The 23,776-nt window shown below is 50.2% G+C and overlaps 1 protein-coding gene across 2 annotated transcripts in view; it reads right to left on the reverse strand.

The window, feature by feature from the left end:
* The window catches only part of LOC138492705 (septin-2A), a 568,103-nt gene that overhangs the window by 264,330 nt on the left and 279,997 nt on the right, over nt 1–23,776 (reverse strand). For both annotated transcript variants that reach the window (XM_069620052.1, XM_069620053.1), the window contains exon 7: nt 21,812–21,929. In XM_069620052.1, coding sequence (XP_069476153.1) covers nt 21,812–21,929 — 118 coding nt within the window. The remainder of the gene's footprint in view (nt 1–21,811; nt 21,930–23,776) is intronic.

The raw sequence follows: 23,776 nt of genomic DNA on the forward strand, positions 1-23,776 counted from the left end.
GGGAAAGCAACATAATGCTTGAAAGGGAGCGGTATACACGCTTGGAGGATGGGTGGTGCATTTAAGAGCGCTCGGTGTACCCTGCAGACAGGGAGCGCAGCAGGTCCGATGCGCCCTTTTGCTCTTCTCGTTGAAAATGCCCAATACAGAGGAATCAAGACTTCAGTTTATGGTGTGCATTATTTTAATGGTAGCAATCACTAGCAAAAGCTTCTCAGAGGAGCAGATCAAGCATTTAAAAAGGTCTTATTGGCCAAAGAACCACATTTCATAAGGTTGCGATTCCTCTTGCATCGAGAAGCTGGCAAGAACCCAAGGACAAAGAAGAGGGCCAGGTGTTTATGTTTCCAGTGCAATTGTCCTAAAGGCTCCAGCATAACGAGCGCTTCCTGATTTACCCATGAGTAATCTGCAATAATGTCCCGCCAGCGCCACACATTACTGAAAGTGAACAGCCAAAGATGAAGTCATGAATGGGTTTACAAAAGACGCGCGTAATGGAACTATTTACAGATTGTAGCATGTGCCCAACAACAGAGTGAAGTCACACCACTGAAAGGAACAAGCATGCATCCCAGGTGGGCCGTCCCCAAGACGGGCACAATATAACTACAGATTGCGGCATGTGCCCAACAGCAGAATGGAAGTCACACGGCTCAAAGGAACAAGCATGCATTCCCATTCCAGGTGGGCCGTCCTCAAGACTGGCGTAATAGAACTATTTACAGATTGCGGCATGTGCCCAACAACAGAATGAAGTCACACCGCTGAAAGGAAAAAGCAAGCATCCCAGGTTGGCGGTCCTCAAGACTGGCGTAATAGAACTATTTACAGATTGTGGCATGTGCCCAACAGCAGAATGGAAGTCACACGGCTCAAAGGAACAAGCATGCATTGCAGGTAGACCATCCTCAAGATGGACGTAATAGAACTATTTACAGATTGTGGCATGTGCCCAGCAGCAGAATGGAAGTCACACGGCTCAAAGGAACAAGCATGCATTCCCATTCCAGGTGGGCCGTCCTCAAGACTGGCGTAATAGAACTATTTACAGATTGCGGCATGTGCCCAACAACAGAATGAAGTCACACCGCTGAAAGGAAAAAGCAAGCATCCCAGGTGGGACGTCCTCAAGACGGGCACAATATAACTACAGATTGTGGCATGTGCCCAACAGCAGACTGGAAGTCACACGGCTCAAAGGAACAAGCATGCATTGCAGGTAGACCATCCTCAAGATGGACGTAATAGAACTATTTACAGATTGTGGCATGTGCCCAGCAGCAGAATGGAAGTCACACGGCTCAAAGGAACAAGCATGCATTCCCATTCCAGGTGGGCCGTCCTCAAGACTGGCGTAATAGAACTATTTACAGATTGCGGCATGTGCCCAACAACAGAATGAAGTCACACCGCTGAAAGGAAAAAGCAAGCATCCCAGGTGGGACGTCCTCAAGACGGGCACAATATAACTACAGATTGTGGCATGTGCCCAACAGCAGACTGGAAGTCACACGGCTCAAAGGAACAAGCATGCATTCACATTCCAGGTGGGCCGTCCTCAAGACTGGCGTAATAGAACTATTTACAGATTGCGGCATGTGCCCAACAGCAGAATTAAATCACACCGCTGAAAGGAAAAAGCAAGCATCCCAGGTAGGTCGTCCTCAAGACTGGCGCAATAGAACTATTTACAGATTGTGGCATGTGCCCAACAGCATAATGAAAGTCACACGGCTTAAAGGAACAAGCATGCATTGCAGGTAGACCATCCTCAAGATGGACGTAATAGAACTATTTACAGATTGCGGCATGTGCCCAACAACAGAATGAAGTCACACCACTTAAAGGAATAGTGCGCTCAGAAATATTATTGTCCCGAGGGTTCGGGCATGTGTTTTTAAGCATATGTTGATCGATCGTACAAGCATTTCCTATGCACCTTACCAGTTTTCCACTTTTGTACACATTCGAAATCAAGCAACAGGGCGCAGCCATTTTGTGATAATCTTATCCGTTGCCTCATCGACCCGAGCAGGACTGCCCTTGCGGCACTAAATCATATCCCCCGCCCCTGAGCCTGACATCACTAGACAACACTAGACGCGTACCGCCCATTTCACAATGCCAAAGCACGTCTCGTGTCATTCTCTGGTGGCCTATCGTTCATACACATAGTGGCTTCATGGTTGGCTTGGACACAGCGTTAGACGAGTAATACCCACCTGTGCCATTGGTGCCATTAGAGACACATTCCTCAGTGACAGCGGTCAATACAGGGGATTTTCTCTCACTGTGCTGCAACCTGAACTTTATAATGTGCAGTACATTTGTGCCATAAAATTAAGAAACAAAATAAAGCACAACAGAACTTTAATCAACGGTTGTTTCAGTTTTTCAGTGAATCAAGTGTGTCTCCATCCAGCAGTGTTTTCCGGCCCTTGTCTGCACGCCTCAGGCCCATCCATCCCCCTCCATTATCAAAAGCAGTTCGCACCAGTGGATGTGTGCTGCCAAAGGGGGCTGGCAGGGGTGGGAACGACCAAGGTGCCAAACACCATGTATACTTCAAAAGGTATCTTCCACACAGGGCCCATTCTACACATGGCCTATACAGACCGTGTCTCCAGGCAGGATCCCCTTAAGCAGGCCGCGCCCCTGCAATCCACAGAATACCACGACATATACACCTCATTCATTCACATACACACCCTCTTTTCTAATTCTTTACAAACCACTTGATATTTACCATGAGAGCATCTTTCAGCACTGCAAGTCAATTCGTGAACGTGCTACCTGAAAAATTCTGACCACTGCAAATCTGCTTGTTGTCATGCTACCTGAGAACTTATTTGACCACTGCGACTCAGCTTGTCGTCGTGCTACCTGTGAACATCTCCCTGTTCTCCTGCCACTTACTAACCTGCTGGCTGAATCTAACTGTTTGTTGGTCAAGGTAAGGGCATGCCTCCTAATCATATCTCCTTGATCTCTACATTTCTATCTATTTCGAGCGAACATACCCAGTAGTATTATGTTCATTCGTCTCATTGCCATTGACTTGAGTTTAATTTGTTAGGTTATCGATATATCAATTGTCATCAGTGTCAATTGGCATTGAATTGCATCCTTAGCGGACTGTGTCAATATTAAAAGCACATTTCCTTTTGATGCACTATAGTACATTCAAGAGATGTTCTGATTTTCGTCACATCAAAGAATTGTTTATGAAAGTCCTATAATATAGCCGCCCATGCTACACTGGTTTTGCTGTGGTGACCAAAACATACCTTGCATAAAAGAATGTATGGTATAATCCTTCTTTCTCACGTTTTTATGCAAAGTAATTTTCAAATAATGTTTTTTTATGTTGCAGAATTTACAATGCCTGCATGTGCGATTTTCGGTTGCCCTTCTAAGACCCATGAGAAATCTGAAGGCACTACAATGCATGTATTCTCAAAGACTGTAGATCGAATAAGAGAATGGGTCAGATATTGCGGATATGCACTGGCAGAGCTTGAAAGTAGTCAAAGATGTCTTGGAGGACAAGAGGTGTGATCGATTCCGCATCTGCAGCCTGCACTTTACCCAGAATATGTACAACCCATCCATGTACACAAAGAAGAATCAACTCACAACGAATCAAAAATTGCTCCCAAATGCAATACCGACTATTCGTTCACATGCTGCCTCAGGTGAGTCACGGTTCCGGATTAAGTTGTAGCCCTTAGGGTATTGAACAGGTAACTAAATGGACTGATTGGTGTTTTAGGTGTTTTTGTCCCTTATAATACTTTTCATATTAGTAAGATTGTATTGCTTTTTAAATAAAGACCATTTTGCTAAACATCTGTCCTTTGTTTTAAAAGCCTCATAGAAAATTGATTTATGGGCACAGAGAACTATGCTATAGTGTCCTTTGAAATAAGCATGATGTTTTCGTAATATGTCTCCCTACATGCCAATTTTTAAGATTAGCATTTCTAAATCAAATATTTTCCCTTTACAACTCCGTGACTATGCACTGAATATGAATTAGCAAGATTGAGCATCCATGTCTTGCCTGGAGTCAACAACCACTTTGAGCGCGTATCAGGTAGTCTTACTTGGCTATTCAGTTCCGGAATTGTTTTATGCATGGAATTTGAGATAATCTGATCATATTTACGTACCGTGTAATTCGTTTACACAATGTTTCATTTGTGGATTGCTATTGATATGTACCAATGTCTGCGTCACAAAGTGTGTGTTCAGTTTGAATTGTTTCATCCATACTAATGCAAGTACTGTGTTTCAGGGACATGCTGAAGCTTCGACTACAATTACATCATGCCTTGTAGTTGATTCGGGGCCAGAGGTATGCGTACTGAGTTCCTCGAATGATAGAAAGTCAGTCCTAGATCTAATACTATTAGACAGTGACAGTATTAGAAACAAGCAGTTTTTGCAAATTGCTTGAGTGCAACATTTCGAAGAGTGTGCTTAGGACAGTCGACTTATCAAGTAAACTAGCCATCACGTGAAGTCCCAAATGTATATTTTGACTAAATGAGGCACACGATGTATGAGTTTATCTGTGTAAGACATGTGTGCGAAGGAATAATTTCATTTCGAATACAAATGACTTAACAAATGACTAATTCTAAATGGATACTCTTTTCTAGGGCTGTATACAAGATTCAGATATAGAATAGGAGGCATGTGGATCCGAGTCGGTGGACCAGCTTGCTGTTGCTGACGTTACAGTAAAGAAGGTTTCAATGAAAAGCAAGAAAGATCAGGTAATTTATAAACAATTTCAATTTTAAACCATTGTTTTGTGCTGGGGCCTTCATAATATGCTTTTCTTTTTAATGTAAACTGTCCAATACTGTATGTTGGATTGACATTGAACATCTGTTTCCAGCCTGTCTTCTAGTTGCCCGATGGTGTACGAACTATGCAGACACAGACACGACACAAATGAGAGATGCTGCTTGCCAAACTGTTTTCACCATGGAGCAACTATTAATTGAGGTGTGGCATGTTCAGACTCCGATGCATTTGCCCAATGGCCATGAAATGAATTTAATGTGACCGGCGAAGCCAGCAAAGTGTCTTTGAACCATTGCTACAATGCATCTGCTCCACCAGATGAAGATGAAACTGAATGTATATAAGATGCTTTTGAATTAGTCACAGACAACTTGACACAATCCACACCTGCCAAAAAAAGGGCCACCCAAAAACCAGTCGACATTGATGTTTTCTCCGTTTCAGGTTCAAGTAACAGACGCTGAAATGACAGACTGAAGCATCAATACAATGGACCGAAGAACTAGACAAAGATCTCGACTACAGTATGTCCAGTTTGGCTGATATGTCAACCACTGTTCGGTCAGAAACCACATTAATGCAGGATGACAGTCTAATAAAGGAAGCCAAATACATAGTATTCGACAGCAGCTTGATGGAGATTTAAAGATGCTGAAATGTGTGCATTCAGTGAGGGGAAAAATGTGGGAAGCCATTGGTGAATGTGACTCGTGTATCATGGTCCGCTCAACCAATACTGGGGAAACTGCCAGCTGGCAATCTACTGTGTGCAGCAGCTTTACTTTTCAGTGGCTCTAGTTTCATTAAGTTGTCCAGTTTCTGTCAATTTGTGGGACTCCATTTCATTTCTAAATCTCAGTACTACAAATATCAACTTCAATATCTATTCCCTGCCATTAGTGAAGCTTGGAAAATGGAACAATTGTCTATTCAAAGTACATTCTCCAAAAAAAAACAGTTCAGGCTAGCTGGCGATGGACAGTGTCACATCCCCGGATTTTCAGCAACATGCGGCACATACCTCTTTCAGGACATGGAAAGTAAAAAACATTGGTGATAATAATAATTTGGCATTTATATAGCGCTACGAACCCTCAGGTATCTGAGCGCTGCTTATTATTACCCACGGTGTGTGGTGCTCATTTATCGACCTCGGAAGGATGAAAGGCTGAGTTTGGCCCTGCCGGGATTCGAACCTGAGTTAGCAAGCTCTGCACGGATGTCAAAGCGAGCGCTCTACTCGCTGTGCCACTTGACCGGTGATCGTGCAGGTGTCCGAATGTAAATCCTCAGTGGCCATGGAGAAACTTGGTTTTCTAAAATCACTGGAAGATCTACAATCGAGGGGATTGCAAATTGACCTCATAGCCACTGATAACCACGTTTCAATAGCCAAGACAATGAGAGCAGTTTCCAAATATTCGCCATCAATTTGATGTATGGCACGTTGCCAAATCCATCACTAAATAAATCTCAGCTGCAGGGGAAAAAACAAGGTTCTGAAATTATTTCACAGTGGTCCCAGTCTTTCAGCAACCACCTTTGGTGGAGCCCCAAAACTTGTGATGGGTTTGTGGATATTCTACTAGAAAAATGGCGGTCACTAATGCACCACTTTTCCAACGTTCACTCTTGGGCAGAAAACCAATATTTCCACCAATGTGAACATGGCCCTTTGTCGCCGGAGCAGGAACATAAGAAGAAGTAGTTGATTCCATCATCACCTCCACACAAAGCCCTTGAGAAGATTGTGTTTGATAAAACTCTATCAAGAGATCTGAAGGAACTCTCAATTCTGTCACACAGGAGATTTGGAGGTGTTCCACAATATGTGCCTAAAGTACAGGCCAAAGAGATTGCATTTCGGCATTGAAGGGATGAAATTTAGGACATTACTAGCGGTATTAGCGCATAATGAGAATGTAAACCGTGAACAATCAAGGACTGCAGGAAACTTTGAGGTGCTTCGCTACACTATGGCCTTTACGAAAAGAATAAAAAAATGGGTGGTCAAGCCAGTATGAGGAAATGGAATTCGATTTTGTGAAATATCTAATTATTAATGTTTTGGAGTTGCATAATCACAGAATTGCACGCGATTTTGTTCCAAGTACACATACATTGCCGCAAAACATTGCCAACGTGCCATGTCCACCTAAAGCAGAGCTCGTGGAACAGTTCAAATCCAGGTACAAACGATTACCATCTGTTTTTTTGATCAACAATGTTTTTATAAAGTGTCCAAATAAAGCATCCAATTTGTCTTTTAAAATGTATCCTCTTTGTCCTTTTTTTTCCAACTAGTACCATTTTTACGATTGCCATACAATGCAATGCTGTGCTTTCACAGTTCACAGTTTCGTCAAGCTACTGTGGGACCTTAACTGATCGTGGGACGGCCAGATGGATAACTGTGTGAAAGAAACTTTGCAGTTCGGCAGTTGCCTTACCATACAGTTGCCCAAATAGCTGAATAACTGCTCGTCCCACAAAAAGGGTCACAAAAGACCTAGGCTACGTAAGGGAAGGAGGCCGTGACATAAGCAGAGGTGAGGCTATTGCTAGACATACTTTGAGTCCCTTTTGTGTACCCTCGACTCCAATTTTGGAGTATGGCGCATTCTGTCATTGCCAAGTTTCCCCTACCCCTCAGCAGCGCCACGAACATAGAGCAAGGACAGCCCCCACATTTTTCCTCCTGTGCTTCACAATTCCAGTTCTCATGGATGTGGTGAGCCAAGATGTTGCAAACTAAGAATGTATCTTCATTCTGAGTGAAGGTCAACAGCTTTGAATTTTTGCTTGCGAGCTGAGATAGCCCACGCATCTCGCACACAATATACAGTTCAATTGGTTTTTGACCTGGAGAGAAAAGGACCATTGCGAAAGGAATTGAATTAAAGGAGGGGTGTAATAACGTAAGATATGATAAGGTTCTCCATTCCAAAACTGGACCAAGGAACATGTAAGTTCAGTCTATGAAAAATCGTTGATGCAAACAGAGTCTGTGTTACGTCAAGAGAATGGAAATGCCGTATATAATGCAAGTTTGACTTTCGACCATTTTATACCCGAACGAGCATCAACTTATCATTAGCTGACCGTTATTGCTTGGTAACATTGTACTTGTTTGTTCTGTGTGGCATATTGCAATGAAACGCAAGTACAACCTTTGTGTGTACTGGTCATTCTACCAGGCACATGGGCAGTCCAGCATCGAGATGCATGTAGACCACCACTCTGTTCCCCAAGTTGAACGCTAATATTTCATTAAAATGTCATCTATGTGCACCTCGAATTGTAGCGTCAGCTTCCGCATCCCATTTAGAGATGAACATACTTCATAGCACTATACTCAGAAGCAAATTGTGTAGTACTTTCCATGTTTTCTCTCTGTTCACATTGTTTCGCGTCTGTGCTAATCGTTAGTTTTAACTCGATGCCGAATTAATAAGTAAAATGATAACTTGTAATAAAGATTGGCTACTGAGACACATCTCTATTATGTTTTCCAAACAGGCACATCCTGCCAGTCTGCAATTGTCATCGATTCCAGATACCAACTGATGGGTTTTTCAACCGGCAGCTGCAGATACATGTCAATAACTGGATATATTTGGCTCTTCTTTGGGACTATCGCCAAGGGCCGATATGCCCTTACGCGGTACCAACCATTAGGAGCAACATAACATCCTTTACGGTGGTCTAGCGCCAAGTTGATGCACAAGCCTTGCAATTCACTGTGCGGCCAAAGAGCTTCTTTTATGCAAAAAGAACACCTTGTGTACCCAAAAGGAACACCGTGTGACTCGTGATAAACATTTGCAGATCGAGAGCAAAGAAAATAAATTCCAATTTGATTGAATATGGCAATAGCCGGATGTTCTCGGAGCGTTTATTGTGAAATAAAAGTATTTACAAATTGTATAGTCTTGCGGTTTCCTTTTAAAGTACAGTTTTATATTCCAAATTGTGACGCGCTGTGTTGTGAGACCATGTGTGTCGATTTCCGGGTTCTGCATCACGTCACGTAGGTGATGACTGGGCGCGTTTATCTACACTGCCCAGTAACGTCACAGAGAAAGGCAGAGAATATCACTGGGTTTGGTGATGTCAGGCTCCGGGGCGGGGGATGTGATTTAGTGCAGCAACATATAAGATTATCACAAAATGGCCACACCCTGTTGCTTGATTTCGCATGTGTACAAAAGTGGAAAACTACATTAAGGTGCATAGGAAATGTTTGTACGATCAATCAACGTACGCTTTAAAACACATGCCCGAACCCTCGGGACAATAATATTTCTGAGCGCACTATTCCTTTAAAGGAAGAAGCAGAAGCATGCATTCCAGGTTGGCTATTCTCAACTGGTTGTCTTTAGAAAAGGTGGAGTGCTTTGAGAAAAAAAAAAGTGCTAAAAAATGCAGTTGGTAAAGGGAAGGGTTACATGCGAGAGGGACCTCTACTTTGGAACTGAGGAGTCAATGTGGGGTGGTGGGGACATAGGGGCTAAGGAGGGATCTCCATCTCTGCTCACATTGCACACATTGATAGTGTTCATCTCCCAGGAGCATCCAGAGGTGGATTTAGCAGTCGGACCAAGGACAAAAGCCCACAGGCCCCCCTGCTCAGCTTCCCCCTTCAAAGGCAAACAGTCCGGGTTACACTGAGATGCCAGTAGCATTCCTCAAACTCCATATGAAATACCTGGCCAAAAGCCCAAACCTCTACCTGCACACCACCCACAAGGCCAACAGGTAGTTTTTAGTAGCCTTAAAGAGGCATGCAGCACACTCGAAATAAATGCCACCCAGTCTATCCAAAAAGGCCTAAACTCAAAATGTAGACCAGCAAATGTTGACCTATCAAGGCCTCCTACCCACTCAGCAGTTGGCCACAATATAGAGAAAAATGCAAACACACAGACGCTACCTCGTGCATTATCGGTTTCGTTCTGGGGTGGGGTGCTAGTTTGATGGTACCACTTGTGTTCCCCTAAATACTTGGAACCTGCTCAAGCTTTCAATTTTCATGTAAATGCTTCCCTAAGACTCAAATGCAAGTAACTTAATTTGTATAGCAATTAAAATCATGAATCCGGCCACCAGGGGGCGCACAGGCAATGGCTGCCTGAGTGCACAGCTCCCGCAGAGGCCCGGGTATCCGAGGGGATTGAGCCCCATAACCCCCCCTCCCGAGACCCACCCGCAAGCACAACTGGGGTGACCGACTTGGCGCCCCCCCTGGCCCCCCGACTAGAGAAAGAACGGAGCGCGAGCTCGCCGGGGAGCCGGAATACGAAGCCCGTGGCGCCTGAGCGGGAGACGCAGCAGGACAGCAGCGGCCTCGGGACCGCGAGCGAGGCGGTCCCACCCCGGGCGCACACGGCACCCCAGCCCGACTGGCCTTCACTCCCCTCCCATCAACACCCCCCCCCTCAGGGTGCGGGGAACGACCCGGCCGAGGTCCGGGCCCCCGGGACTTCGGGGACGCGGCAGTGGGCCGGCCCTCTCCGCCCCTCCCCCCCCGCGGCCCAGACCAGAACGAAGAGCGCCGGGGCGGCCTGCGCGGTGAGGAGGCGGCATCAGGGGGATCGGAGCAGCGCTCCTGGGGAGTCGGCATCCGCCCCCCTCCGAGAGTGAAGAGAAGGAGCGGGGCGCCCCCCCCCTGGGGACGGCAGCGCAGGCGATCACGGCCCGCCAGAGGCCAGGTCAGCGGAGGAGGCGGCACCCGGGGGCCTGAAGCGGTGCCCCCGGGGACTCGGAGCCCCCCCCTCCGGGAGTGAAAGAAAGGAGTGGGGCAGCTCCCTCCCCCCCCCCCCCCCTTGGGTTACCAGCACCGGAGCCCAGCACAGCAGAGCAAGGGGAGCCGGGGACTCGCCCCCCCACAGGTGAGCGCCCCGAGCGGGGCGGAACCCCAAAAGCAAGAGGACCAAAGGTGGGGTCTGTGGACCAGGGCCCCCCCCCCCCGGAGACAGCAAGGCCCGAAGCGGGGGTGACCAGGGTGAGAGGCCCCCGCCAGCAGTTGGGGGGCGTGTGCCCGCCCGGAGGTGCCCCCCCCCCAGGACTCACGGAGCGAGCCACAACGTCCTCCCCCCCCCTTGTTTGGATTGGAAGGTTGGGCCCCCTTGATCCACCATCCCCCCCCCCAATCCAGGAGACCGGAGGAGGCCCCAGAAGACCACGAGGCACTTGAAAAGGGTGTGAGGACCCTGCCTGAGAACAGGTGGGGCGTGTGCCCGCCCCCCCAGACTTGGCCACCCCATTTGGGACACCTGTGGAGCGCACAACCCAAGCAAGGAAGGACGGGCCAGTAGGGGACCCCCCCGCCCCCTGTCGGTGCCGCGGGGATCCAGACGACAGGACACAGGGAAGAACCACATGAGCTGGAGGGAAGCCTTGCAGAGATACCGCTTCCGGGGGGGTTGTAAGAGGTGACAAAGGCTTAACCCGCGAAGGAACCATGGCCCAATCGGGGGAAGCTTCCCCCTCCTCGGCGGCAATGGAAAGGGGCTTTGCCTCGATCCTACAGGAAATAAGGGACATGCGCTCCGACATTGCCCAAAAATTTGAAAAAATGGACCAGAGGGTGGACAAGATTGAGGACAGGCTCCTACAGGTCGAATCCAACCAATCCTCCATAGCAGTCCAAGACATACAATATAGCATGAGGTTGGAGGCCCTGGAGAGGAGGGACGAGGAGAGGGCCCGACAGATGGACGATTTCGAAAACAGGGAGAGGAGGAACAACCTCAGAATCTTTGGGGTGCCCGAAATAGAGGGGGAAACGGAGAGGGACGTCACCCGAGCAGTACGAGACATCATTACTCTCCTGTTCACGGAGGAAATGACAACCGAGCCAACTGCACAGGGCGGGGGGCAGGGCCGGGGCCCCCCGGTCGATTCTGGTCCGGTTTCACTACTACTCAGAGAAGACAAAGGTGTTGGAGGAGGCCAGAAAGGCTAGGGAAATCACTTATAACAACGCACAAGTCTCGATATACCAAGAGCTCTCCGCCTACACGCTGGCCAGGCGCAGGATGTGCCGCCCTCTCACACAGGTGCTCAAGGAAAAGGGAGTGCGCTACAGATGGGGCTACCCCTTGTCCCTGACTTTCGAATACATGGGCCAAAGAACGACCCTGTTCACGGAAGAGGACATAAGGGGAGCCATACAAGAATACGCAGTGGACACGAACCCCCGGAGGGGCCCATCGGGGCCAGAGCACGGGAGACCCGGCGGCCCTGACCCGCCCGGCGAGAGGAGAAAGCGCACCGGCGCGAGGAAATTCAGGAAAATGAACACCCCCTCCCCTTCAAAGGGCGGAGAACGTAACGACTCCGAGGACTGAGCACGGGGGCACCCTGGCGTGCCCTGGTCGGAGGGACGCAGACTCAGAGGATTCACCACTATCAACGTCCCTACGACCTGCAAGTAGGTGGGGTCCGCAGAGAGGTCACAGACGCGGGGGATCTTAGGGGGCTCAAGGAGATGAGCTTCTAATGCAGATTGCCTGGCCGAGGTGGGCAGGCTGGTGGTTTGGCCAAAAGCCAGGGATGGCAGAACTACTTGGCTGGACGCCGGGGAGGGGGGTGGGAGGGACCACGGGAGTTGGGGAAGTTCAGTTACGGTTTGGGGAAGGGGGGCAGTTGGGGTTTTGTCATAAGCCCACCCGTGGGGAGGAGGCGGGGGGGAAAAGGGGAACACAGAGTTGATATAACCGAGCACACGGGGAGGAGCGCAGGGGAGGAGTTGACCGAGAGAGAGAAAAATAGTGACTATGGCTGACGGGCTGCCCGCCCTGGGAGTGGGCTCACTTAATGTCCGTGGTTTAAACACCCCCACCAAGAGGTCCTTGCTCTGCAGGGAATTTAGAAGGGCACACCTGGATTTGCTCTTCGTTCAAGAGACTCACTGGCCACAGGGGAAGGAGCCCAAAATGGGGGAGGGGGAATTGGCGAGGTCCACAGTGCATCCCACAAGTGCAAAAAAAGAGGGGTCGCCATTCTGGTAGCCAAACATGTGGGCTTTGAGAAAGAAGCCACGCTGAAAGACCCGGGGGGCCGTTACCTGCTGGTGCGGGGGTCCCTGCAGGGGGCCCCACTGACCCTAGCAGCCATCTATGCCCCAAACGAAGGCCAAGCCCAGTTCTGGGAGGAGGTGGGGGACAAACTCAAATATTTCATCTATGGCACGGTGGGGGGGGGACTTCAACATGGTTCTGGACCCCACCCTGGACAGGAAACTAGCAGGCCCGCAGTCCTCCAGGGCTGCGGATGAGATCATGGCGCACACCTTCCAAAAAGTAAACCTAGAATTGGGCCTGTTGGACACGATCCCCGTCCCTAGAACAGACTCCCCCTCCTTTACATATTACTCAGCCATCCACACGTCGTTCTCCAGGATAGACTACATCCTGGTAGACGAGACCCTACGTCCATTTGTCTCGGGCCACAGGGTAGACCCCGTCCCCTGGTCTGATCACGACTTGATCTGAGCTACAATAGCAAGGGGAGGTCTACACGAACGCAGAGGGAGATGGAAGTGCAACGACTCCCTGTTAAGGGACGAAGTCCTATCCCAGGAGGTCCTCGAGGCCATCACGGAATTCTTTGAGCTTAATGACAACGGGGAGTTGGGCAAACATACCCTCTGGGACGCCTTTAAGGCAACCTTACGGGGAACCCTGATTAAAATAGGAGCCCAGAAAAAAAGGGAAGGCCAGGAAAGGTACCTCAGGGAGAAAATCGCCCTACTCCAACCTGGGGGTCTCCCCACGGTTCCCCTAGACAGCGAGCAGGTGACCGCATTGGACGGCTACAGACTCCAATTGAAGGATCTCCTTCTCCACAAGACGGAGAGGAGTCTCCAACTGGTCAAACAAAAGTACTATGAAAAAGGGGACAGGGCGGACAGGATTCTGGCTTGGAAACTGAGGGAGGTGCAGAGAAGCCGATTAGTGAAAGAGGTCAAGAACGAGGTGGGAAAGGTAGCCTACGACACACCCCACATTGGTGAAGCCTTCCGCCGATACTATGAGAAATTATATTCGTCCGAGTACGATGGGGAGGAGGCGGAGATGGTGGGGTTCCTGAATTCAATCCAGAGCGGAGGGGTTGGAGGGCCCGGTGACCGAGGACGAGGTAGAGCGTGCGATTGGAGGAATGAAGGTGGGCACTTCCCCGGGCGAGGACGGGTACTCGGTCTACTTTTACAAAAGGTTCCGCTCGACCCTCTCCCCCCATTTGGTAAAAGTGTTCAACGCGGTGCTGGAGGGGGGGGGTCTCTCCCGGACTCCATGATGGAGGCAATTATTGTGGTGCTCCCCAAGGACGGCAGGGACCCTAGGGACTGCTCCTCCTACCGACCCATCTCCCTGTTGAATGTTGACGTGAAGATCTTGGCCAAGGTGCTTGGGGGACGGTTGGAGGGGGTCTTGCCGAAGCTGGTCCATGGCGACCAGGTAGGATTTATTAGGGGGAGACAGGGCTCAGACAACATCCGGAAGACCATAGACCTGATGCACTATGCCCAGAGGTCAGACTTGGACGCGAGCGTCCTGTCCCTAGACTCGGAAAAGGCGTTCGACAGGGTGGAGTGGAGATTCATGGAACTTACCCTCCAAAAAATGGGCTTTGGCCCACACATCAGGGATTGGGTGGCAGCTTTATATAGGGCCCCGAGGGCCAGGGTCCAAGTCAATGGTGGGTTGTCGGAGCCCTTCCCCCTGTCGCGGGGGACAAGACAGGGATGCCCACTCTCCCCTCTAATCTATATCCTCTCCATGGAACCTTTAGCCATAGCAGTCAGAGCCCACTCAGAGATTAAGGGGATTAAGAGGGGGGAGGTGGAATTTAAGCTCTCCCTGTTTGCGGATGACATCCTGGCTTACTTAGTAGACCCGAGATCCTCGCTCCCCCCGCTCCTCTCCTTGATGGCTACCTACGGGCGTTTCTCTGGTCTCAAGATCAACGCGTCCAAATCAGTCCTGCTCCCTATGAGAACCCGGGACCCGGGCTTGGACGCCCTCGCCAGCCTGGAAGGAATAACGGTGGGAAAGGCCTCCATTCGATACCTGGGAGTCCTCCTTACTCAGGACCTAACCAATCTAGCCCCTGCTAACTATGATCCCGTTGTGGCGGGAATCACTGCAGATTTGAGGAGGTGGAGGTCAATGATTCTGTCTTGGTACGGCCGCATGACTGTGAAAATGAAAATTCTCCCGCGACTACTATATCTTTTCACCGCCCACCCATCTGTAGTCCCTGACCGGACCGTCCGAGCCCTTCAGAATGCGGTGCGGGAATTCATATGGCAGGGTAAGACCCCGAGAACTGCCAATAGGGTCCTGACCTTACCGAGGGAGGAGGGAGGGTTTGGGTTACCAGACTTTCAACTCTATTTCCGGGCAGCCCAACTACGCGTCCTCCTAGAACATATGAAAGAGGGGATGGGCACTTACTGGTCATACCTGGAGGACATGGACGCCCACCCACTGAAGATTCGAGACCTCCTTTGGGCCCCTAGCAAGTTTATTCCGAACAGACTCAAATCGGACCCAACCCTGGGAGTCCTCTGGACGATCTGGAGGGAGGGTCCCCAGACGGCACACCTAACATCGTGGCCATCACCGATGTCCTCTCTTTGGGGTCACCCCCTCAAACTGGGAAGCAGGGGGTTCCGCAACGCCCAGTCGTGGTCTGACATGGGAATGGAGTGGGCGGGGCAGATGTTCAGAGAAGGAGAATTCCGGCCATATGAGGAACTGAGGGACGCCCTCGGTCAGGGGTCCCTCTCCATATTTGAATACATCCGCCTGAAGGGAATTCTATGTGACCAGGCCTGGGGCCAGAACCTGAAAAGACAGCTGACCCCCTTCGAGAAGCTCCTGGACTCGGCAACCTCCAGGAAGGGTGCGGTATCAGGGATGTACAAGCTACTGAACACGGTTAACCGAGGGGAGAGAAGGGGGTTCCGCTCGTTCTGGAATGACTTAGCGGGGGATGAGATCTCGGAGGACGCCTGGGCGAGAATATTTAAAATAGCCTTCCATGGGAACTTATTCACGGCGGACATGGAACACAACTTCAAGATTTTACAGGGGTGGCATAGAGATCCAGTGAAGTTGGCTAAAATGTACACGGGAGTGTCCCCCGCATGCCCAAGGGGATGTGGCCAGGTCGGTACGAGAGGGCACATGTGGTGGCACTGCCCGAAAGCCCAGGCATACTGGGAGAAGGTGAGGGGCTGGATCGTCGAAGTTTCTGATGAGCTTCTCCCCCAGAACCCCCTGAAAACGCTGCTGGGCCTCCCCCCGGAGGACTCGGACATTCCCCGATACCCTAGGATGTGGGAGACAATGCTAAGGGCGGGAAGGGTAGCACTGGCCCAGAAATGGAAGAGCCTGGAGACCCCATCGAAGGAGGACTGTCTAAAAAAGGTAAAAAACATGTACCTGATGGATAAACTGACGGCAATGATGAACAATAACTTGAGCTCTTTCCATGCAAACTGGTACGAGGCACAGCAGACATGGGGTTAGGGTGTGCACTGATCCTCAAGGGGGACAAGGAGCGGACAGGGCCCTCGGCCCGGGGGACGATGGTAGTTCATCAGCCATTTCTAATAGTCAATGCTCTCGCTCTTCCTGGAGCTCCAGACTCTCGGAGCTTACACAGTGGCTCCCCAGCAGAACGTTTCTATGAGGACTAAGTTTTTTGATTTTTCCCTTTTTGGGGGGGGGGGGAGGTGCGTTTGAGGTGGGTGGGGGGGGGGGGTTTGGGCCTGTTACTTGCACAATTTGTGAAAATGTTTTGCGCCCTTTTGTTATAGTATGAAAATGCCAATAAAACAAAGTTGAAAAAAAAAAAATCATGAATCCACGCATTGGAAAATAAAAGGAACAAGTAAACTGTGGCAAATCCAGGATTTCTTTGTCCGAAAGAAGGATTGGGTCTATTAGGAATATGCGTATCCCCACAGCAGCAGGAAGTAAGCACTGCCCCTGCTAAAAAGTGAGAAAATGTATATTAATATTAGAATCAAAGTATACAACTCCAATCAATCACTACACAACACGAACGAAAAAGGATTGAAATTAAAACAGCATCTTGGACAAAGACCTTCATATATGACCACTTCTGACGCCAAAAGAAAGGAGCAAAACATCAGATTGTGGATACGTTTAGAAATAGAACCCCGACTTCACTACGATCAAGTACAGGCCCACTAGTTGTGGTGAAAATGGACAATGTCCACAGCCCGCCTTCCCGAGGGAAAAACGGTAAATGTCATGCAAGTGTCAGTTTCCTGCATGCAGCAGAATACATTAAGAGCAAAATCCACAGCAAGTACGGTCGAGTATCTGATGTGCCATTTTGGGAAGCCTGCACTGAGGGGGGTTTTACAAGCTAAACTTGTGTTGTGGAGTAGGCCGTTTGCGAGTTTTGGCTTTACTAGGGGTGTAGCCTGCTTTACTGATTTAGTAGCTGCACGTAATGCTGTGGTAGCCATTGTGATCCTACTCACTGCCGTTTTGGTTTGGGCTATTCCCTTTATTTTTCTGGGAAACACAAGGCAGGCCTATAATGGCTGCTGGACACACATGTTGACCCCGGCCCTGCTCCCTCTATAGTAGGCTTGGACTGACTACCCACTCCCCCCCGACAGGCCAAATACAAATACAGTCCTCACTGGCTCACTGGCCGGGCCCTGTGCATCCCACCTGGGCTATTCATCCTCTTCCCAGTCCTCCTCACTGGCCGGGCCCTGTGCATCCCACCTGGGCTATTCATCCTCTTCCCAGTCCTCCTCACTGGCCGGGCTCTGTGCATCCCACCTGGGCTATTATTCATCCTCTTCCCAGTCCTCCTCACTGGCCGGGCCCTGTGCATCCCACCTGGGCTATTCATCCTCTTCCCAGTCCTCCTCACTGGCCGGGCCCTGTGCATCCCACCTGGGCTATTCATCCTCTTCCCAGTCCTCCTCACTGGCCGGGCCCTGTGCATCCCACCTGGGCTATTATTCATCCTCTTCCCAGTCCTCCTCACTGGCCGGGCCCTGTGCATCCCACCTGGGCTATTCATCCTCTTCCCAGTCCTCCTCACTGGCCGGGCTCTGTGCATCCCACCTGGGCTATTATTCATCCTCTTCCCAGTCCTCCTCACTGGCCGGGCCCTGTGCATCCCACCTGGGCTATTCATCCTCTTCCCAGTCCTCCTCACTGGCCGGGCCCTGTGCATCCCACCTGGGCTATTCATCCTCTTCCCAGTCCTCCTCACTGGCCGGGCCCTGTGCATCCCACCTGTGCTATTATTCATCCTCTTCCCAGTCCTCCTCACTGGCCGGGCCCTGTGCATCCCACCTGTGCTATTATTCATCCTCTTCCCAGTCCTCCTCACTGGCCGGGCCCTGTGCATCCCACCTGGGCTATTATTCATCCTCTTCCCAGTCCTCCTCACTGGCCGGGCCCTGTGCATCCCACCTGGGCTATTATTCATCCTCTTCCCAGTCCTCCTCACTGGCCGCGCCCTGTGCATCCCACCTGGGCTATTCATCCTCTTCCCAGTCCTCCTCACTGGCCGGGCTCTGTGCATCCCACCTGGGCTATTATTCATCCTCTTCCCAGTCCTCACTGGCCGGGCCCTGTGCATCCCACCTGGGCTATTCTTCATCCTCTTCCCAGTCCTCCTCACTGGCCGGGCCCTGTGCATCCCACCTGGGCTATTCATCCTCTTCCCAGTCCTCCTCACTGGCCGGGCCCTGTGCATCCCACCTGGGCTATTATTCATCCTCTTCCCAGTCGTCCTCACTGGCCAGCCCTGTGCATCCCACCTGGGCTATTATTCATCCTCTTCCCAGTCCTCCTCACTGGCCGGGCCCTGTGCATAACCACCTGGGCTATTATTCATCCTCTTCCCAGTCCTCCTCACTGGCCGGGCCCTGTGCATCCCACCTGGGCTATTATTCATCCTCTTCCCAGTCGTCCTCACTGGCCAGCCCTGTGCATCCCACATGCGCCATTATTCATCCTCTTCCCAGATCTCACTGGCTGGACCCTATGCATCCCACCTGGGCTATTCATCCTCTTCCCAGTCCTCCTCACTGGCCGGGCCCTGTGCATCCCACCTGGGCTATTATTCATCCTCTTCCCAGTCCTCCTCACTGGCCGGGCCCTGTGCATCCCACCTGGGCTATTATTCATCCTCTTCCCAGTCGTCCTATCTGCCTGGGCTAGGTGTTCCATGCTAGGACTGCGTGTGGCTTCCCGGTGCAATCCTCCTGGGCCTCGAGTTATGGAGCCTACATCTTCCAGAATAGCAGCCGGACACCACTTCTCCAGCTCTCCTCTTAGTGGGGGTGATCATTGGTAGTCTCCACTGTTGCCCCCATTGTGGCACCGTTTTCTGCAGGTTGGCTGCCCAGTTGTGCCCTTTCAGCCACCCAGATTAGCATGGGCAGGTGGGTTCCTTGGTCTTCTAGACTCCTTCCTTGGGAAGGGGGGGATTCTTTTTTTAGGTCCATCTAGGTAGTTGGTGGTCAGAGTGAAAGACCCTTGTCATGGAATCCTGAATCGGGCTCTACAAAAGCAGCTTTGCACTCACTGGCTTGTTTCACCACTTTTGAAGGAAGTTCTTTGCATATGGCACCATGAGTAGTTTCCCCGGGTCCTGGTTATTCTTCCGATGTACTATTAGGAGTCTCCTGTGTGCAGGAGTGGGGTAGGTCCCCTCCACTTCAGGTCATCTACTTCTATTGGCGTGAATCCTTCTCTCGTCGTGGACCTCTTCCTTTTCTGCGCCTGTGATATAAAACAGAGACTTTGCCCCATTGCCGCCGATTGGTCTGGGAACCTTTACCAACTCTGAACACTCCACTAAAAGGACTTAAAAGGTCATTACTGGAACAGTGCCATTTTATCCTGGGTCCACTTGGGTCTTTTGAGAGTTCCAGAAAAGGCTAGAATGTTAGCATGTTTCTAGGATTTAATACTGAATATATTGTATTAAACCTCTACCATACTCTCCTGCTGTGGTTGCACTGTATCAACCCTCATCATGGGCATGAGACTAGGCTGTCTGGCACTGCAGTCTGATGCCCTCGGGCACAGTTGGAAAAGTGATTAACACCCCCTCCCACCATCCTCTTCTCCCTTCAGGTGCCATATGTAGTACATGCCCCATTCATCGGACAAGGCTAGGTGCCGTAGGACCTCTACTGCGGTAACATAACATGCAGTAGCGGTTGTCCAGCTTAGTTAGGACTATGGAAATACATTGCAGTCTCTGGTTCCCCTTTTCTCCCCAATCCATAGGTCTAGAGGTGTTGAACTTCAGCTTAGGAGTGGCAAGGTTACTGGTCTTACACACATGCACGGTGCTTTTACTATGTACTAAGCTTAAACCCAAGTACTCATTTGAACTGCTAGTTACTCTGGGTGTCCTAATGTGTTACTATCGCAGTGTAGTGTATTCTCTTGGAGGTGCCTATCTGGAACTAGCTACCTGTGCAATGCGCCAGCCTTTCTTCCCCCCCCGGACCCTCCCCCTCACCCCCACCTCCATAGCTAGCAGTAAAGAGAGTTCGGTCTCATCCTGCGTTTGAAACCCTAGACTAGCACGAGGATGGATGGTTTCACATCCCTCGTAGGAGGGCGGTGGAAACATCTCCTGCCCAGGTTCTTCAGGGGCGTCCGAACTTTAGTGTTCTAGTGCTCGCCTGGTTTCCTGCACCTGTGGAATCCTTGCCCCTCCTTCATATGTAGAATGTTGGGGTGTCTCAAAGCGCCCAGGAGCAGCTGGAAGGCAGCATGTAAGCGCTATACACCCGAACATGAATGCTCTCTGCCGGATCTGTACTTTAGCACTCCATAATCTCTGCAAAGATAGTCCAGCATTGAAAGCACCCTAGTTGCTATTAAACGTAAGAATCGTTCTGGCACATTTCAAACCAAATTGACAAAAAGGCGAGTGTGAAAGATTGCGATAAAGTACGTAGGAGTTTGAAGGTGTGTGAACAAGGGAAGGTAAGCACTCTCGACGGACGAGTGTGTAGAGAGCCTTCATTCAGAACACTGAGCCGGGCGAAAGGCCATCCTTAATGGTAGCCCTAGCAGGGAGGTGCCCTCAATAAGAGGGGGTCACTTGGAATGGAACCACACTGTTGTAATTGTTTCTCTCGGCCCTCCAGGCACCCCACTGCTCGGTGATGGAGCAAAGCCAAGCTAAAGATTCCGAGGGGCCAGCAGGGAGTGCCATTCTGCGGCCCGCGGCGAGGGGGAGCGGCCCGCATTGCTGGGGCAGAAAGACATTGCAAACACTGTGTTACAGCCCCAGGACACTGGCCCTCTCACAAGACCTCTGCTGGCAGCTCAGTTAGAACAATTCAAGGAGTGGCGCGAGCCTGTGTTCCGCAGAGTGGAGTTCAATGGCCGCTGCACCCCGCACAGACCAGGCTTCCGATTTCACCACAGTAAATATTGTGAGAGCTGGAGCATGTGTTTTGCATCCATTTTTACACTTATTTATGCACAGTTTGCAGCCCAGGAATAACTATGCCCGAAATGATACATTTCCAGCAGAAAGATTAAAGGCGCCGCCAGGCTCGCTCCATGGTCGCTATGCACGAGCAAGCACAAGTACAACTTTCCTTAAAACAATATTTTTCAGTGGTAGAAATATAAACACGTGTGATCTTACGAAGGTCCATTTTAATAGCAAAGAAAAAGAAGCAACAGTGGCCTCAGGGGGGGGGCGGGGAGGAGAGACACCCGAACAGTCTTTGGCCACCAACTCTGCGCACATCAGAGGACTTTCGAGAACAGCAGGAAGAGTTTACATTAGGCTTCATGATCCAGTGAAGCCACTGGATCAAGCTTAAGAGTAAGCAGACATGCAGAATGGGGTTGGCTGGTGCGTTATTGCCCAGGGAGTGGCTTAATCAATGAGAACCACCCAAGGCCGGCAATGTGGGGGGCACTGCTGCCAGACTCACCCGCCGCTTCAGCCTTTCCCGCTCCTTCAGCGTCAGAGTATCCGCCTTGGCAATAACCGGGACAATGTTCACTTTTCCATGCAGGGCCTTCATGAACTCCACGTCCAGGGGCTTCAGCCTGTAAAGATTCCAGACAAAAAAAGAAAGAGATATTGGCCATCGCAGACCAGAGGGATAGAATGCTTAGGTCCACCCTAGCCATTTACCTACAGCAAATCCGTTTACTATCCTCACGCAGGGGTTCATTCAGTCATGTACTGTCTTATTACAGAATTGAGCAACAATATTCAAACAAACATAAAATGGGGGTCCGGACCTTGGCTCTGACATTAATAAGAAAGCTTGCATCGTTAAAAAAAAAGAAAAAAAAAAAAGGTTTTTACTTACCTGTAACTATTGTTCTCCAGCATGGATTCACGTGCTCATGAATTTTCCCTGTCAGGATTGCAATCCTCAATAAAAAATAAAAATAAAAAAAAGTTTCACTTTCACAACTGTATTTCTCCTCTAAACCAATCCCTGTCCTCTGGGTTATACTACCCCATCCAATGAGTGCCCTCTCTTTAAGCACCTCGTCTGGCAGCCATCTTCAGATCTGGTACGCATATAAAGTGGCAGTATGACCAAGAAGAGCCACAGAGGGGCTGGAGGGAGGGTTTGCATGTGAATCCATGCCAGGCCCATGCTGGAGAACAATAGTTACAGGTTAGTAACTTAAACATTCTCCAGCATTGGGTCTGGCATGGATTCACATGCTCATGAAAACCGAATACACAGCAGTGCACATTACACAACCATGGGAGGTGGCAAGTCTCAGACTCAATTAACACTTACCCCTGGAACAGACTCACCCCAAGCGAAGAGGTTGCGTAGCATTGCTTGGCCAATTCTGGACGACTCCTTAGAATCCCTGTTGACACAGTAGAACTTCGTGAAGATGTGTGTGGACCTCCACGTTGCAGCCCTGCAGATTTCGAGCAGGGGCACACCAGAAAGGAACACCATCGTTGCAGCAATGGCTTTGGCGGAGTGATTTCTCCGACGGCCCGGCAGTGGCCGATTAGCCAGTCGATGACCGTGCACGAGGCAGCTGGAGAGCCATCTTGAGATGGAAGCCTTGTACAAGGCCTTCCCATGGGTCACAGGTCCAAAGTTCACAAACAACTGTGAAGTCTATAGAAAACTCTTCATGCGTGCCACGTAGACCTTGAAGGCATTAGCAATGTCCAGCTAATGCAAGGTCCTCTCCACCGGCGACAAAGGCTTGTTGAGGTGAAATTCCGACTGGACCTTCAGCATGAAAGTGGGGTGCATACGCAGCACCACCCTAGATTCGTGGAAAGTCAGATACAGCTGCTTGCAGAACAGGGCCTGGATTTCACCCACTCATCTGGCTAAGGTGATGGCCACAAGAAGTGTTTTTTTTCTCCCTTTCTCCCCCCCTACTTCCAGGTGGAAAAGTACGAGGAACATCCCCTATCCAATGGCCCAATGCCACAAGCCCCGAGCATCCTATGAGAGCGCTGGGGATCGCATGCCCCTTTGCTTCCTTATGTAGAACATGGTGTTGTCCTTGAAGATCCTCACCACCTTGCATCTCACACAGTAGGAAAGACTTGAGGGCCCAGAACACTGCCCGTAGCTACAAGATGTTGATGTGCAGATCCTTTTCCTCCATAAGCCACAGACCTCTGGCATGTGGGCATCTGGTGTGAGCTCACCAATCTTCCAGAGAGGCGTCCATGATGACCGTCTCCTGGCATGGCAGGGTTTGAAATCCGATACCCTGGGCGATGTGGGAGCGCACCCCCCACCACTATCACCCGCATAAACTGCTTGTTGAGGGGATATTGTATGCAAAATTCCCAGACACTTGTACCCAACATGCATCCAAGAATTTCTGTAGGGGTCGCATCTGCAACCTGCAGAGATGGATGAGGTAGATGCAGGACATCATGCCCAGAA

The sequence above is a fragment of the Ambystoma mexicanum genome, chromosome 10 (assembly GCF_040938575.1).
Source record: "Ambystoma mexicanum isolate Mex_15411 chromosome 10, UKY_AmexF1_1, whole genome shotgun sequence".
In the NCBI taxonomy this organism is placed as follows: domain Eukaryota; kingdom Metazoa; phylum Chordata; class Amphibia; order Caudata; family Ambystomatidae; genus Ambystoma; species Ambystoma mexicanum.